This window comes from Schistocerca piceifrons, chromosome X (assembly GCF_021461385.2).
Source record: "Schistocerca piceifrons isolate TAMUIC-IGC-003096 chromosome X, iqSchPice1.1, whole genome shotgun sequence".
NCBI lineage: Eukaryota > Metazoa > Arthropoda > Insecta > Orthoptera > Acrididae > Schistocerca > Schistocerca piceifrons.
The window spans coordinates 53,869,869-53,887,043 of record NC_060149.1 but is presented as its reverse complement, the minus strand read 5'-3'; the positions used below and the strand labels follow the sequence as shown (position 1 = coordinate 53,887,043).

Below are 17,175 nucleotides of genomic sequence, written 5' to 3'. Positions count from 1 at the left end.
CTGAGGAAACTGAGATTGTTGCACTGTCAGTGAAAAAAGAAAGCAGAAATGTTGACAGACATAGTTTGTGGAAATTCTTGCATCTGTAAAACAGATCAATGAGTTAAGCATACAATAACTTCCAACATTATAATGTAGAAAAAGATATTGCTGATAACCAAAGAAAATTCTGGTCTTACATAAAATCAGTGAGCAGGTTGAAACCTTCTGTCCAGTCACTTTTTCACCATTCTGGTGTGACAATTGAAGACAGCAAGATGAAAACTGTAGTTTCAAATTTCATGTTCAAGAAATCATTCATGGAGGAGGATCATTCAGACATATTGTCAATCAGTCCCCTATATGGAGGACATAGTAATACGTATTCTTGGCATAGAGAAGCATCTGAAATAATGGAAAATAGGTAAGTTGCCAGGCCCAGATGGAATTTCCAATTTAGTTTAACAGTGTATACCCTTTGGCATTGACTCTTTACTTAACTTGCAGTTATTGTGACTCTCTTGCCTAGTGCAAAGTCCCAAGTGACTGGAAAAAAGTGCAGGTGACCCTTATAAATCCCTAAATCTAAGCAGGATAAAAGAATAGATCCACAGCCATACACACCAATATTCTTAACATTGATTTGCTGCAGAATTCTTGGACATTGGACATATTCTAAGTTCTAATCTAATAAATTTCCTTGAGATTGAAAAGCTTTTGTCCACAAATCAGCATGGATGTAGAAAGCATTGCTTGTTTATAACTTTGCTTGCCATTTTCTCACAAGATATCCTGTGAACCATGGATGAATAGGTGATATGTGAGTGGCTCAAAGACTTCGTAAGTAATAGCACCAGTATGTTGCCCTTATTAATAAGTGTACATCAAAGATGAGTGTATTATCAGGAGAGCCCCAGGGAAGTGTGATAGGACAGTTCTTGTCCTCCATAAACATAAATGATCTGATGGATAGATGTACAGGAATGTCGCTGTAATGGTAACTGTTCACTGATGACACTGTAGTATACAGGAAAGTATTGTCATTGAATGACTGTCGGAGGATACAGGGTGACTTAGACAGAGTTTCTATTGGGTCTGATAAATGATAGCGTGCATTAAATGTAGAAAAATACATTTTAATGCAGATGAGTACAAAAAACAATCCTGTAATGTTCAAATACCTTTTTAATGGTGTGCTGCTTGACACAGTCATGTCAATTCAACATCTGGGTGTAACATTGCAAAGTGATATGAAATGGAATGAGCACATAAGGTATGTGGTAATCTAGGTGAATGATCAGGTTCAGTGTCTTAGGAGAATTTAAGGAACATGTGGCTCATCTTTAAAGGAGACCACATATAAAACACTCATGTGACGCATATTGAGTACTGCTCAAGTGTTTGGAGTAACCACCAGGTCAGATTAAAGGAAGACAACAAATGCATTCAGTACACACTGGTAGATTTGTTACCAGTATGTTCGATTAATACTTGAGTATTACAAAGTTGCTGTGTGAACTCAAATGGGAATCCCTGGTGGGAAGACAGTGTTCCTTTCATGTAATGTTGTTGAGGAAATTTAGAGGACTGGCATTTGTGAATGACTGTAGAATGTTTCTACTGCCACCAGCATAGATGAGATTAGATTAGATGTAATTTTTGTTCCAATAGATCCATTGTGTGGAGATCCTGCAGGATGCAAAACATGTCACAAAACAAGAATACACAATAAATATTTACAAAGAAAAAATTGCTAATTTATCTTCCACAGATCCAAAGTGAAATTGTCATCATGGGTGTAGAATTATGTACATTATATGTAAGGACCGCGAAGGCAAGATAAGAGCAATGAGGGCTTATATGGAAGGATATAGACAGTCATTTGCCCTTGCTCCATTTGCAAGGGGAACAGGAAAGGGAATGCCTAGGATTGGTACGAGGTGCCCTCCATCATACATCTTGTAGTGGGCTTCAGAGTATGTATGTAGACATTGATATAAATGAACTCTAGTGTGACTCTTACTTGAATGCTGCAGAAGTCTACTGGATCCATATGGAATTGGTCTTACGTGGGACATTGAGTATATACAATGAAGCACAGTGAATAGCCACAGCAGAAATCTAAAGTGGCAGACAGTTGTTGAAGGACACAATACATTTCATGAGAACCTACTTAGAAATCCGGAGGAACTGACATTCAGGCCAGAAACTGTGAATACTCTTTATTACCCTACAAATTGATTCCATAGACATAAAAAAGGTAGATGTTAGTCAATAACATCACACACAAAGTATACAGTCATTCTTCCCCCCACCCCATCTATGAATTGAACAGGGAAAAACTTAAATATGGTACAATAAAAATTATTCTATGCCACACACTTCATACTTATTTGCAAGATACTGATGTGGCTGTAGAAAACATGAAATTGCAGAGGCCAAATTTCTTTAAGTGTGGCTAGATGTCTACCTGGAAAATGATGTATATCATTTGGGAATGTCCCAAACTACATAAGGAAATATTTTTTTGAGAGACATTCCTGTACACTTACTTGAAACTGATCTTTCAAAAGGGAATACCACCTCCATTATTCCAGCTCAGAATTAAATGTGGAGATTGTCGTTTCAGTGGTTTTATTTTGTGCATGTAGTGTAATGAAAATTTGATTTTTCAATGTTGAGAGAGGTCAGTGTCATGTAGCTGCCCTCTGTATTCAGTTTGTGCACCAATGGTAAACATCTCACTTTTTACACACACATTAAATTACTTTTATCATGCCAGAACTGTGCAGAGAGATGATGATATGAACACTGACAGACCAGAGTACTATATTCGCAATAACTCTCAATGATGTCGAACATGTCAGTATGTTTACAAATAAGATTCATTTTGAAAAAAAAAAACTGTATGATAAACTGGGACGCACAGCTCAAAACTTTCCCTTTCCCAATAAGATGTTCTACTGGTTGAGCTGTCCAGACTGTGCAGGCACAACTCACAGTACACCCTTGCAGCTATAATTTGCCTGTACAGAGGTACTAATTTTCTGGAATTAGACATACTTCAGTAGGTAATGGCATTCAGAAACCTTTTAGGAGTGTTATATATTTCAGTAAAAAGTGTGCTGTGGTTGCCAGTTCAAACCTAACTAACAGTAAATATTTGTTATTTAATATTTACCATTACTGAAAGGTTCTTCAAATTTATTTTGTTTATAATGCTTGTATATTCTGGAATGTTCAATGTATGTGAATGCCAGCATTCTGGAATGTTTGATGTTTTCATAAATAGCTGTTTTCTCTGTCCAGGAATTCAGTTCTGTTCTGTCTGTCTGTTGGCGTTTATAATAAATGTACTTTCAGTGATAAGTGTTTTATTTAAGTGATGACTGCTTTCAGCTCTGAACTTGGCCAATGTTCCAAATAGGAAACATAAAATGTTTGCATTTAAACATAAAGGCAGTTGCCTATACAGACTAGAACCAGAATACGAGTTGTACATCATTCTCGCAGTCCGTATATTCAGGAGCCCAATGGATTGCTAGCCAACAGTAAGTAAGCTGCACATCTTGCTTCCATTGGTGTTGTCCAGTGACACTTCTCAGGACCTGACAAAATGGTAAAAATGATTCAGCTGAGTTACCAAATACAACAGGTGGAATGAAATGACATGTTTGGCAAGTGTGTGTTTTTACTTGGATGGCACAACACAGCATTGGTTCAAGAACAATGAGGAGAAGTCAATAGGTGGGATAAATTCAGGGCAACAAACAGCACCAAGTCTGCTTAGCTGAAGAACAACTGGAGAACAGAGTCCAATATCATGTTGAAACAATAGTTCTGCATACGGAATGTGTTAGCCCTATGCCAAGTTCTGGATCCACATATGACTGATGCTGACAAAATCTCAGACTTGATCAAAAAAGTTGCAGAAAACATGTATCAAGCTCTTCTGGTAAAGGACATCACAACATCTGAGGAAATCATCAACGGCTGACAGAATATTTAGGAAATGCAACAGATAAGAATAAGGGAAAAGAAGTAACACTGAATGCCAAATCTGACCCCTGTGGCAGTTATGAAAGGCCATGGTGACCTCATCTCTCACACATGCCAGGTAGTGAGAGAAGAGAAACAGCATTTTATGGCAACCAGTACTGTGGCACCAAGTAAATGAGAGCTAGCAGCCATGAATATAGATTCCATACCACAGTAGGTAATAGAGGACATAGAAGAAGGTTCTGTTCCAATATCTGCCACTAGTCGAATGAGCCAGGAAGAATGGACTCGGTCTACTCTGACCTATGCTGCTGCAATCAAACAACAAACCAGTACCTGACCAAAGCAAGTACAACTGACTTCTCTGCTAAGCATAACACCCTACTGAATAACATATATTTTGAGGACAGAGGACAATATGATGGTGCCCTGGACAAGTTGTACATTACTGCAAAGAAAGAAAGCAAGTTTTTATGACTACTATGCCATCAGATGTCAACCATCACAACTCTTCTAATCGCATTAGTCATCTGTAGATGAATATAATCAAGCTTTTGGACAGAGCTTATTGCTGTACACTTGTCGAGCTCACTTCACAATACATCATAACCAAAGCCAATTGCTGTATGGAGGTACCAGCAACTGGCCTAGCCACAAAATTCAGAAAAACTAAATGAGCTAAACATAGATACCTCCAGTTACTTTATGGCAGATAAACTATTGAAGTCTGATCCTTGTACTGACAGATATGTATTACCTTTTTGGATTTGAGCAACACCAGAGAGATCATGAAAAGTTATACATACAAATCATAGTAAGAGAAAAGTAAGTCCTTTTAGTAACCCGGGGCACTCTAAGTGATTCTTCTTTTAATGTACCAAACATACCACTGTATCTCCAAAATTGTAAATGATTTTTAAGTAATTATACTGTGGAGTATAGATATATTAATGGCTCTGCTTGGTCGGATCCTTCTTTTATAAAATTATATCGATTTATTTTTAACTAAACCAAGGACTTCAAATTCCCATTTAACCACTTTCTTCATGCTAATGGTAACTGGTAAATTAGTTTTACATGCTATTTTTGTGAGTGTTGTCCATACGTTTTGGATCACACACAAGCCATGGAATCTCAATGTTCTTTCATAGGTATTTATGTTTCCAGCATTCAGTAACAGAATTGTGTATCAGATGCTTTTTCCCATCTGTTATATAAATCAAAATTGATTTGAACAATATCTCTCTCAGACCAAAAATAGTTCACAAAACAGAATTACGGTATTAACATTTGTACAACCAGATACACAATTTACTTTCACAAACATGAAACAATTTTTTTTTTTTGCATATAGTTACATAAAAGTCATCTCATGAAGTGAATATATTAATGTATTAATAACGACTACTGCTGATTCTGCCTGTCAGATGCTAACATCACATAGCTACACAGTTGTTCCAGAAAGACCACAGAACACTCTGCAATGCCATTATGGCTTGCACAGTTTATATGTCGTCATCTTGTTGCACTACAGTATTCATTATTCGTATAAACTGTAATGCTTTAAGTCTGTTTTAATTATTCCACATTTGAGCATGCCTAGTACCTTTGTCCCAAAACTGAAACAGTCTGAGAAATGGAGTGACACAAGAAAAGATAGCACCGAGCAACCGAACTGTATGTGCAAGTAGTTGTTTCTTTATATTTATATGCTCCATAGCATGAAACACTTCTTAACATGGAGTTAAATGATACCTCAGTCTAGGAAATTTTCCTTTTCCTAATATGCATATTATTATAGAAGAAACATCTTTTGGCAGCATCTGTGGTCACACAAATATTTTTATAGTTTTAAAAAACCTTGATTTGTTTAAAAAGCTTTTTATTTTTTAGGAAAACTACATCTTCAATCAAAAATTGTTTTATTGGAATGAACCTTTATGATCTATGTGTTTCCTACTTTATTTTTTACAGGCATGCAGTTTTGCAAGCCACCATTTCACAAGTTCAAAAAAATAATAACTTAATTAATGCGAATGTAAATGCTGATGAAACATCATACACATTGATTGGAAGTATAGAGCGTGATACTCAGCATCCAGTAAAGGTAAATGATAAATCTGCATTTACTGTGTGTGTGTGTGTGTGTGTGTGTATTATATTGCTTACAAATACATTTACTTAATCACGTGTGATGAATGTTTTATGTTGTGGAAGCAGTAACTGAATGCTTAATATGTTTGTCTTGTTGTGAATTGATTCAATTTAACTTTCATTTTGATCATAAGGTTTCACTTGGGATCTGATCATGAGCTCTACCATCTTTAGTTCTCACAAAAAGTGACAGAATATTGAAAAGATCACTCCAGTAGATGGCAGAATGTTTGACAGAGGAAATAAATAATGCAAAAATGCTAATGTGTAAACTTGGGAGCTAATTTACTTCTGTACAACGTAAAATAGAAATGATAGAAAGTATTATGATGATTTGTGGTGTTTATTCATAGTAATTAGGTGTGGACAGACTTCAGATTAGTAAATTCAGGGTGTGTACGACCTAGGACAACCAGGAGATCAGGGAAAACCCAGGAATTTTTTCATCCAGGAAAAACCCGGGAATCTTTTAGGATTCTGGGAATTTTTCATTGTTTTCGTTTTCAGTTAAATTTTTGTAATTTTGACTGGTAAGAACCAAGGATATTACTGTATCCTGCTACTGCAGAATAATACTTCAACAATAAAACATAAACAAGAAAAAAAATGAAAATCCACAGTACTGGCTAGTTTCAACTGTTCACTGCATTTCAAGTGCACATTTTCATCTTCTAGCATGTGTGGCATTATGCCATAAGAAAGAACCAAACATGATATATTACAGTACTGGTGCTCCAAGAAAACTTACATCCTGAAAACCACACTGAAGAGCTTAATATCAGGTTGAGGTCTACTTGATTGGGAATCTGGACATACGAATGTGCATTTAAAGTATGCACTTTAAATGTGCACATTTTAGTTATGGTTCACAAAATTCCGATGCTTTTTTTTTTTTTTTTTTTTTTTTTTTTTTTTTTTTTTTTTTTTTTTTTTTTTTTTTTTTTTTTTTTTTTGTGCACAGAATGTATGATCTTCCAATGTTTGCCTATCGGTGCACTCTCTGGAAACTGCTGAAACAAACCTATTTCTGAAAATATTGCAAATGGTGGTTTGTCATTATTAAAAATTTTACTGGCACATTTGTGTGCTTTTTAAAGTGTAACATGCACAAAAAAGATCAACATTATATGCAAAATCGTAGCTTCTCTTGCAGCTTATTAACCTTAGAGACCAATATTATATGTGAAAGCTTTGCTTTTCTTGTAGCAACACTACATAACAGTCTGTCTATGCTCTCAGTATCTGCGGCCATCGACTGCCGAGATCACATGACATTAGCTATGACTGGCTTACAGAAACACATCACAATCTCGATTTCAATTATTCGGAAAGTAACATGCGGTGTTTGGTGGAATTCCAATGTATACTTTTGTAATATGAAAATACGCAACATACATGTTGCTGCACATAAAAGATATTTCTAAAACGCGTCTGTTTCTCTGAGTTTCGTTTTCTAAAGTGCCAGGAAATTCTCCGCCCATGTATAAAACCTTAACCATTCAAAGGATTGATAGGGGGAAATATAATGTCACTTAACATGGAAAAAGCATGTTTTCACCTGAAGGAAAGTGTATTTTTAACCGGGAAATCCAGGAAAAGTCCGGGAATTTTTGTTCCTTGTCAATGTATACACCCTGTAAATTGTATATATGTACAAAAGAAAACTAGAAATATGCCTACATATCATGTTACCAGAATGTTCCAAACATTATTCATCCCATAAAATGTCAGGGAGTTTTCTCAAGATGGTTGGCTGGCCAGTAGGAGGGAGAAACCTGTTCTGTGGCTGTCATGGAATCATAAGAGCAGTGGTATCAACAACGTAATTTATTCAGCAGAATTTATACGGTCACTGTTATTCAGCAGAATTTATACGGCCACTGTTGAAGGTGTCATGGTGGTGTCATTGATCCTAGGCAGCAGTGCCCTCCCCCAAAAATATGTGGAAGAATGTGGTGGCAGCAGTAGTTGCTCCACTTTGCAAAGTACAGTAGTGAGGTGTCCTTGGGCTGTAACTATGTCCAAGTTATGCTGAACTGCTGCAACAAGGCTGGCTGTGCACTGGATGCACCAACTGGCTGCACTGGTGTCGCTGCTTGCAGTGCACATGGCAGTGTGGGGGTGAGGAGAGTGGTGCCCTGAAACCAGGACCTTGGTGATGAGTAGACCATCATTTGCCCGGCAGTAGGTGAGGTGCAGGAGGCACCCAGATGCGGACTCCAAATCAAAGACCTTTTGGAGACACGCAGGGGTCAGATGATGTCAGCCAGCAGGTGGCCCCAAGCAGATGGCACCAGTTCCGACCCCATGACAATGATTGAAGACACCACCCATAGACCAATGGCTGATGGAGACAGGGTCCAATTGTAGATGGGAAGATGGAACTGGATGCCCCACATAGGATGAATGACTGGTGTAGAGGTATTCTCTGAGCAGACGCAGTCAATGATAGATACTGTTAGACTGCAGCAGCTATTATTTAATCTGACTTACCCCAGTCTCACTTTGTGTCATGTAGAGGTGCCCAGGCAGTGCAGCATTGGTTTGGTGGCAAACATCATGCCCCTCGGCACTTTTCTGTCCCACACATCAGAAATTCACAGGCAGCAGGCTGGTCCATCTGCCCATGGATTGTGAAGTCCACAAGGAAGGTGCTTGCGCACACTTCTCTTTCCTTTAGAATACCTGATATACCAAATCACAGGTTGCTGCTAAATCTGTTAACACTGTATCAGACATTTTACACTTGTCTTTCTGTAGCTATTTACATTTTCCTCTGTGTTTTTCCAATAGTACTGTTGAAATCAAACTGCCCTTTGACTGGTATCCTTGTGACTACTTACACTGTAAGTGTGACCCGCTCAATTGGTATATGGTGGGTGCAGAGTTCAGGAGGGTGGGATAGATAGATATAGAGTGCCCAAACTAAAACCAGATTTAGATTGGTATTTGATGATTCAACATGTATCACTGTGATTTTTTGTTGATGTTGACCACAATACTGTTGTATGTGTTAAAACATTTGCTATGCTCAAATATGCCCCTTCTGCACTGCCATAAACTTGACTAAAGAACTGAGTTGTTTGGAAGCCAAGGCATTGTTCAAGAAATTCTGGTTCTTAGAGGTTGTGATACCAAAGCTTCATTGTGCAGGTTCAGTAGGGAATAAGTCAGGTTCAAAATTGTAACTGCTGTTGTAGTAGGAAGTGAGCCAAGAAGTTGGTCCCAAACCATGACACATCATACTGTACATATACTACTACCTTGCAGTTCCAAATGTCCTGAACCTTTAGATCATTGCTCATAGCAATTTGCAATAACTACCACTGGATCATATGCTGAGTACACCCATGTGCTTTTTGCAAATGAGGTTGCAGTGCACGGATGTCCTGCAGTCCCTCCTAATACCAGTTCTATTTTACTCTTCCCAGCGACAGTCTGTATTATCCTGTATGAGCATAATGTAACTCGTTCTCATTGTCAACACCACAGTTCATTTTATGATGTTAGTGTGTGGCTTTTCCCTCGTGGCATAATTGTTAGTATTTCATTCGTCCTGACTTGCACAAGCTTCTCCAAGCCACCCACCTCACTGGATATGGGTGAATCATGTCATACTCAGATTGGATGTTGATACCTGCTACTGGGAAAGTAATTAGCACATATAGATGAGTGTGGTCAGTTCTGACCCCACTGACACAAGATGGTAAAACAGCAAGTTTTCTTCTACATCAGTATAATGCCTGACACAAGCCAACTAGGAATTGACTTGGTGGTAACAGGGTAAAGGTTAACTGGCCATTTTCCAAGTGGTGTATGGATTTCTGTAACTCTGTTGTCTCAATGTGGGCTTCACCTACACTGTTGGCATGCATGGCCCTTTCCACAGCCAGCCAGGCATCCAGTTGGTCTAGCTGGCCTTTATTATATGCGAATCAAGTTTCATCCTCACATAGCATTATGGTATTGTTCAACACTCCATGATTCAGACATCTTAGCTGCACAGTGTGCCATTTGGCCAGGGTTCTGGGACTCCAATTGCTATTAAACAGCTGGTTATTTCCATTTTGTACCTTCTTATTATGCCCTCTACTTTGACTATATTCCTGTTCTCCATTTCTAACTTTCCCACATTTCCTACATTGTGGCTGATGACAATCTTGCCATTATGTGGCCCGTACATCGACACAGTAACATTTGACATCAGTAGAAAGAGTACTTCTCTTATCATGGTCTCAATTTACCACATTTAATTCCTCTTAAGCCATAAGCCATTGCTGTGCTGATGGCTCTAGCTAACCTTTTGGAAATTCTGTGAGTACTTTCCTTGACACATCAGGTGGTAGTCCCCACAAAAATGCATCTAACATGCTCTGCTCTGCTTCTTGCAGAAGGACCTTATTCATATCATCACTGTTCATGAACTCATATGTATTAACATTGAGTTTTTTTATTTTATTCATGAAAGTTTCAATAGATTTGCTGTGCTTCTGTGACATGCTGTTTAACTGATTGTGATAGGACCTACAACTATTCTGTCTTCTGTGCCACTGTACTAAGCCTTTTTCAGTACTTCAAAAGTTCATGTATTTCTTAGGTCATCATGTTACATTATATATGTCTTAACATTCCCTGTTAAATATAATTTGGCCATCTGTAACAACTGTTTATCTGTCCAACAACACAGCTTTATAGCTGTGAACAAGTTATCCATAAATGCGACTCCATCCTCTCCTGCCTTGCCTGAAAAAGGATCTACTAGGCTTGCAGTGCCAGCATCTAGGATGAATACCAACAAACTGGATGAGTATTTGCCCTCCTTGAAAGCACCTGCCTATGGAAGTCTATATTATCTACCCTCATTTGAGCCACTTGATCTAAAAAAAGTTTGAACCACTTCCTGAGTGGTAAATGTCTGTGTCCCTGATTCACTCACTGTGAAGCCTATACTGAACATGCCAGGACAAAACACAATAGAACAAATGCAAGGAAGATATTATCAATTATATAACACATTCTACAGTATTTATCCTTGACACCTGAGAGCCAACCAGGAACACTCATGACATTCCCTGGCTTAATGAATATACTTGCTATACTTAAAACAAACTAGAGGTGATAATTGAGCACAGAGGACACTGTTACCTAATAAATTACATTGCACACACCTGACCAGACTCATACTGGCATATGTCTGTCTCATATTACCCTCAAACTCACTCAAGTCTACGCTTGCATTGACCTTTAAAAATTTCACTTTAAAACGAGCTGGCCAATCTGGTTATATCAACATTGCTCAGTACTCGATGGAAATACAGGGAGAAGAAAACAGTTTATTTTCATTCAATGTGCTGCACTGATGTCACCAAATGCAGACCAAATACAACAGTTATTATGGAGGCAGGATTGTATGAGTATTAATGACACTATAACATCAGGAATTTGTCTCATGATGGTTGGCTGAGCAGCAGGTGTGAAAAACCAGTTCCCCTTTACCAAAGAATCATAAGCGTATTGGCATTACCAACATATTTTATTCAGCAGAATTCATAAACCACTGTGGATGGTGTCATGGTGGTGCTGTTGTTCTTAGGCAGCAGTGTCTACCACAGAAAATATGCTGCAGCACATAGTGGCAGCAGTAGTTCCTCCACCCACCAATGCAGAGCAGTGCAGTTGCCTTCTACTGTAACCATTTACCCATGGTGCTGCATCACATGGGGATGCTGCATGGCCAGCCTCACACTGGATGCATCGTACAGCACTGATAGGTGTTGGCAAGTGTGTCCCAATACACCAGACAGTAGTGTCGGTAGCCTGGCAGTAGTGAGCCCAGCAGCTGCGAGAGGCACCCAGGTGCAGCCTATGGTCAAAAGACCCATTGGAGATACCCAAGGGTTGGTTGATGTCAGGTGGTTCCAGTTCAGAACCCAGTGGCTTTGGATATAGGTGCCATCCACAGACCAGCTGCTAGCGGCAGCAGCAGCCAATTGTATATGATTCTGGGTGATGCCCATTGGGTTGACAGTCATCGTGCAGGCAGTCTAAGAGTAGGTAGCATTAGATAACAGATATTGTTAATGCATGGAGCAGTTTTTATTTATACTGGCTCACCCAAATCAAGGTGCTGCTTTAAGTCACATAGAGAAGCCAGGCAGTGTGGCATGCGAGCGAACCCAGTGCTCTGTGACAGTGGGCTGGTGGCCCGAATCATGGCCCTCAGCACTTTCCTGGACCACAGAGTGTAAAGTCTGCTAGGAAGGTGTTGGTGTAGTATGTCTAATGACTGATTCCAGCATCATGGAAAAACTGAAATACAGCTTATTGCTAAGACGTTTGAGGTTGAAAGTGCATGAAGAGTAGGAAGATAAATAAATTTGTATGTTGTCATGTGAAACAGATTACATTAACGAACATTCAGAACTTGACCCCACAGCACAATAATGACTGGTATTATCTAGTTAAGTTATTTTTGGTACATAAATTGGGAAGACTTCTGCATAAGCTTAGGACAATGACCCACTATTAACTGTAGTAACAGCTCAGGAATTCTAATTTTTTAAAGTGTGCTATAAACAGTTTTCCCTTGGATTCCACAATTATTACATAGCAAGTACTTTGTAACTATAAGAATAATATCATACTTTTAGGTACCTTTAATTTCTGATTGTGTTACACATACATTTCTGCATTCTGAGTAGAATGTTTATTACTAACATTGTTGTAAAAGATTTGGCTTCATAAGAAATGTTGTGACCTGTTGAGTCAGTATTCAGCATCTGGATATAAGCTAATGAATTACTACCAGGTATAACAAGGCTAGAACCTACATCCACTCATAGATAGACACTGTATTTTTTTCAAGTAATCAGTCTTACAACTGGTTTGATGCTTAAAACACTATTTCCATAACAATTTTCTAAGCAAAAGGTAACCATTTTGTGGCAAGACCAATAAAAGTCATTTACTTTTATCACCCTCTATTATACAAACAAATCATGTAGCTTGCATGGAATGACCTGGATGTTTTTAAGAAACCCAAGCCGTGGTGTCATTCGGAATTATTCACATATTGGAAACTTAGATATTATGTGATTGAAATTAATTATGTTTAAGAGTTTTGGGACTGCCAAAAATTTATCCTGGGATTCTGATAGCCAGCAAAACATTTCATAATAAATAATTAATACATTGTATCAGTCACTCATTTTAACTTTGCACATTAAATGAAGGTCATGAAATTGAAATGTGCTCTGGCCTATGGGACTTCCATTTTCTGCATTAGTATGAGTTTCAGAGATGCTTGATTTTATGATTAATTGAATTAATAATAATAGTAATAATTTCATGTGGCTTAATTGCCTCATGCAAGTGTTTCATTGGTCATTACTTTGGTGACTTGTGTGTCCCTCAACTACACCAGTTATCCAAGCAGTAAAAGGGTATTTTTAGTTTAACATGGACTCCAAACCACATGTTGTTTTTGGTGACTCCTCACATCATTGAGAGGTGAAGACTGTGTTAAAACTAAGACTGAAAAATCCATGGTCCAAACAAGATTTGACCTCCACAACCTCTCAGTTTCCAGGCATGTGCTTTACCACAAGACCACCAGGCCTGACATTAATCGAACTGAAAAAAGAAGTGATAAATGAATGAAAGCATGATAAATATTAGGAATTAAATTTTTAATCAATCAGTAAAAAGTTAGTGAGGGGATAGAAAGAATTGCAATGTACGTGAAAAGAGACAGAGACAGAGTGAGAAAACAGCAATGATCCACCCAGCATGCAGGTTCATCCAGTGCTTCTCTCACTGAAAACTCTACCTCAACTCTGGTTTTCAGCATGATTTACACATTTGGTTGAGATTATTTGTTAACATAGATCTTCAAATAGCTTTAAATATCACTCTAAGGAAGTGGTAGTAATATTCCAATAAGCAGTAAATTTCTGAACTGAAGTGAGAATACTTCTGCACCATGGCAAAATATCAAAGAACAAACGCTTCATACATACTTCATGCCAGTTTTTATTTAACAAACTAGGAACATATACTTAAAAAAAGATACCACAGTAGAATCCTAGTAGCAGAAATATAAGTTCATGAGAACGACTGATTCTAATTCCAAGTTGGGTAAAATTATTGATTTGTTTATTTTTTTATTGTCCTGTAATCAATACTGTACATGACATGCACATGGTGATGCACAAACATACATTTGATGTTGGACATTATGATAATTTGCTGGCATGAAGTAATATGCCGAAAGTTTACACAAACATGAGTTTACATACATATTTTCTGAGAAGTTATGAACACATAAATTTATGAACACACAAGTTATATACTCAGTTACACATTTGTATTTTGGTACTGTGTTCCTCTCACACATATACACAACATTACCTGGTTCGATATTCTTTCTGCACTTAATTTGCTTAGTAGCAAATGAGATAGATGCAAGATTTTTGCACATAGTTGCATTAATGTTTTACTTTTTACAAAATTCTTTGCTGCAATTTGTTTCATGTTTCTTTCCACCCATGTGGAGCAGAAATTCACTTCCACTGTAGAAACAATGATCAAGAAGAAATGATTTTAAGTTTTATTAAATACAGTTGGGGACTTACTGTTTTTAAATTTCTGATGGCAGGCTGTTGTATATTATAATGCCTTTGTTGAAGGGAAAGTTTTTAAAGGCAGAGTCTACTATGGAGTCAACTAGGGAAAGAAATTGTTATAAGGTCAAGTTTAACACATATATTTCAGAGCAACACAACACATATAAGTCACAGAGTAAGTTGACAAGCAAGACATGTGTACACATTAGCATTCGAATAAGCACTGAGTCCCAGTCTAGCGGCCGCTGCTCGGCTGGTCGCTTAGGTGGCGCAGCTGCTGCATGGCTGGCAGACAGCGCCGCATGTAGAGGACGTGCGTAATTGCACGGCGGCGCTTTGAATGATCGGCGAGTCACAACACTTTTCCCCCCTTTGAAATTGTTGCACTGGTCTTGATGGAGGTGTCCCGGAGATGGCTAATGTCCATAGGCATTGTTTGACTCGCCGTAAAGTCTCGAGGAGCAGGCTTCCCGTACGGACGGAAGTGTCCACGTTGATAACGGGTCGAGATGACAGGAGACGTAGGGGTCGAATCTGCTGGGGCCCCATGCACCAATCTGCCCGTTGCGGCAAGTCCAGTTGATATGACAGGAGACATGGGCGATGTTTCGGCGTCCGTTGGAGGAGGAGGCGAGTAGATTTGCTCTGACAGAGGATGGTCATCCCGTTCCTGTATGGGCACGTCTCCTGGTGGCGTCCATTCTTGTGCTGGCATCGCGATGATGGTGAGAGGGCTGTGTTGTGAGTATTGAGAGATGCCAAGATCCCGAGCGTCAGGTAGAGCCGAAGGTGGTGTAGCGGCATTCGGAAGAGGCGTTGCCAGCACACGAGGCCAAAGCTGGTCCGAATGACGCACTGCAACACCCGTGTCTGTCTGGATTTCATACAGGCGTCTGCCACGGTGTCTTAAGATGCGGCCCGGGCTCCATTTTGGCTGCCTGCAATATCCCCGTACCCAGATGAGGTCGTCGGCAGTGAACCGGCCAAGTGAAGGCACCTGCGGCCGTGAGGTGGAAGGCCACAGAAGATGAAGTAGTGTGCGGGGCTGTCGGCCATGTAAGAGCTCAGCCAGGCTGAAGTCACCCATGGGGGTGAAACGGTAAGACGCCAGAAACTGGAGAAGCGCAGCATCAGCAGCAGAAGAAGTCAGAAGTTTCCGCATCTGAGCCTTAAATTGCGGACCAGTCATTCAGCCTCACCGTTGGATTGTGGATGGAACGGCAGGGCCGTGACATGCATAACGCCATGTCGAGCACAAAAATCTGCAAATGTGGAAGAGGCAAATTGCAGACCATTATCAGTAACAAGAGTAGAGGGGAGGCCTTCCAAAGAAAAAATGCGGGCGAGAGCACTGGTGGTTGCCGCAGTGGTAGGCGACGTGCAACGGACAATGAAAGGAAAGTTAAGGTAGGCATCAATTACGAGGAGCCAATAAGTACCTAAAAAGGGTCCCGCAAAGTGAGCATGAATGCACTCCCTGGGCTTCTCAGGTGAAGGCCACAGTGACAAAGATGACTTCGGGGCAGCGGCCTGAGACGCAAAGGCCGCAGGCAGCGACCATGCGTGCTGTTTCAGAGTCGATGCCAGGCCAGTACACATGATGGCGCGCCAGAGATTTTGTGCGAGACACACCCCAGTGCCCTTGGTGAAGGAGGCACAAGACCGAAGCACGCAAAGATGCAGGTACCAGAACCCGCGGCGAAGCATTGTCAGTGGAAAGGAGGATAACACCATCCCTAGCCGTGAGGCGGTAGCGCAAAGCGTAGTAGTTCTGCAACAGATCAGAAGTCTTAGCGGACAGGTGATCTGGCCAACCCTTCTGAAAACAGCGTAAAACCCAGGAGAGGGTAGGGTCAGAACCTGTAGCAGCCGCCAGCCTGTCCCCAGTTATGGGGAACCTGTCCACAACCCACTGCTTGGCAACATCCAGGTGGAAACACAAAAGTTCATCCCTATCGAATGCCTGATCAGGACCCATGGGAAGGAGAGACAGAGCATCAGCATTTGCATGTTGAGCCGTTGACTGGAAATGAATCTCATAATTGAAACGAGACAAGGAAAGAGCCCAACGCTGGAGGTGGTGTGCAGCCTAGTCAGGAAGTGACGTTGATAGATGAAACAAGGAAACAAATGGTTTGTGATCCATAACAAGATGAAATTTGTATCCATAGAGAGAAACACCAAACTTATAAAGAGCATAAATAATGGCCAAAGCTTCTTTTTCAATTTCAATTTGAGAATAAATTTGTTGGGCATCCGTGAGCGATTTGGAGGCATAAGCAATGGGTTGTTCCGAACTGTCAGGAAAACGGTGTGCAAGGACTGCACCAACCCCATATTGAGAGGCGTCTGTGGCAAGAACAAGAGGTTGGACAGGTTGATAAGTAGCCAGGCATGGGGCCTGTTTCAGCATAGTCTT

The 17,175-nt window shown here is 39.8% G+C and overlaps 1 protein-coding gene across 1 annotated transcript in view; it reads left to right on the top strand.

Moving 5' to 3' along the window:
• Positions 1-17,175, top strand: part of LOC124722172 — an 830,020-nt gene that overhangs the window by 443,687 nt on the left and 369,158 nt on the right. The window contains exon 39 of the mRNA XM_047247373.1: positions 5,953-6,085. Within this exon, the coding sequence (XP_047103329.1) occupies positions 5,953-6,085 (133 nt within the window). The remainder of the gene's footprint in view (positions 1-5,952; positions 6,086-17,175) is intronic.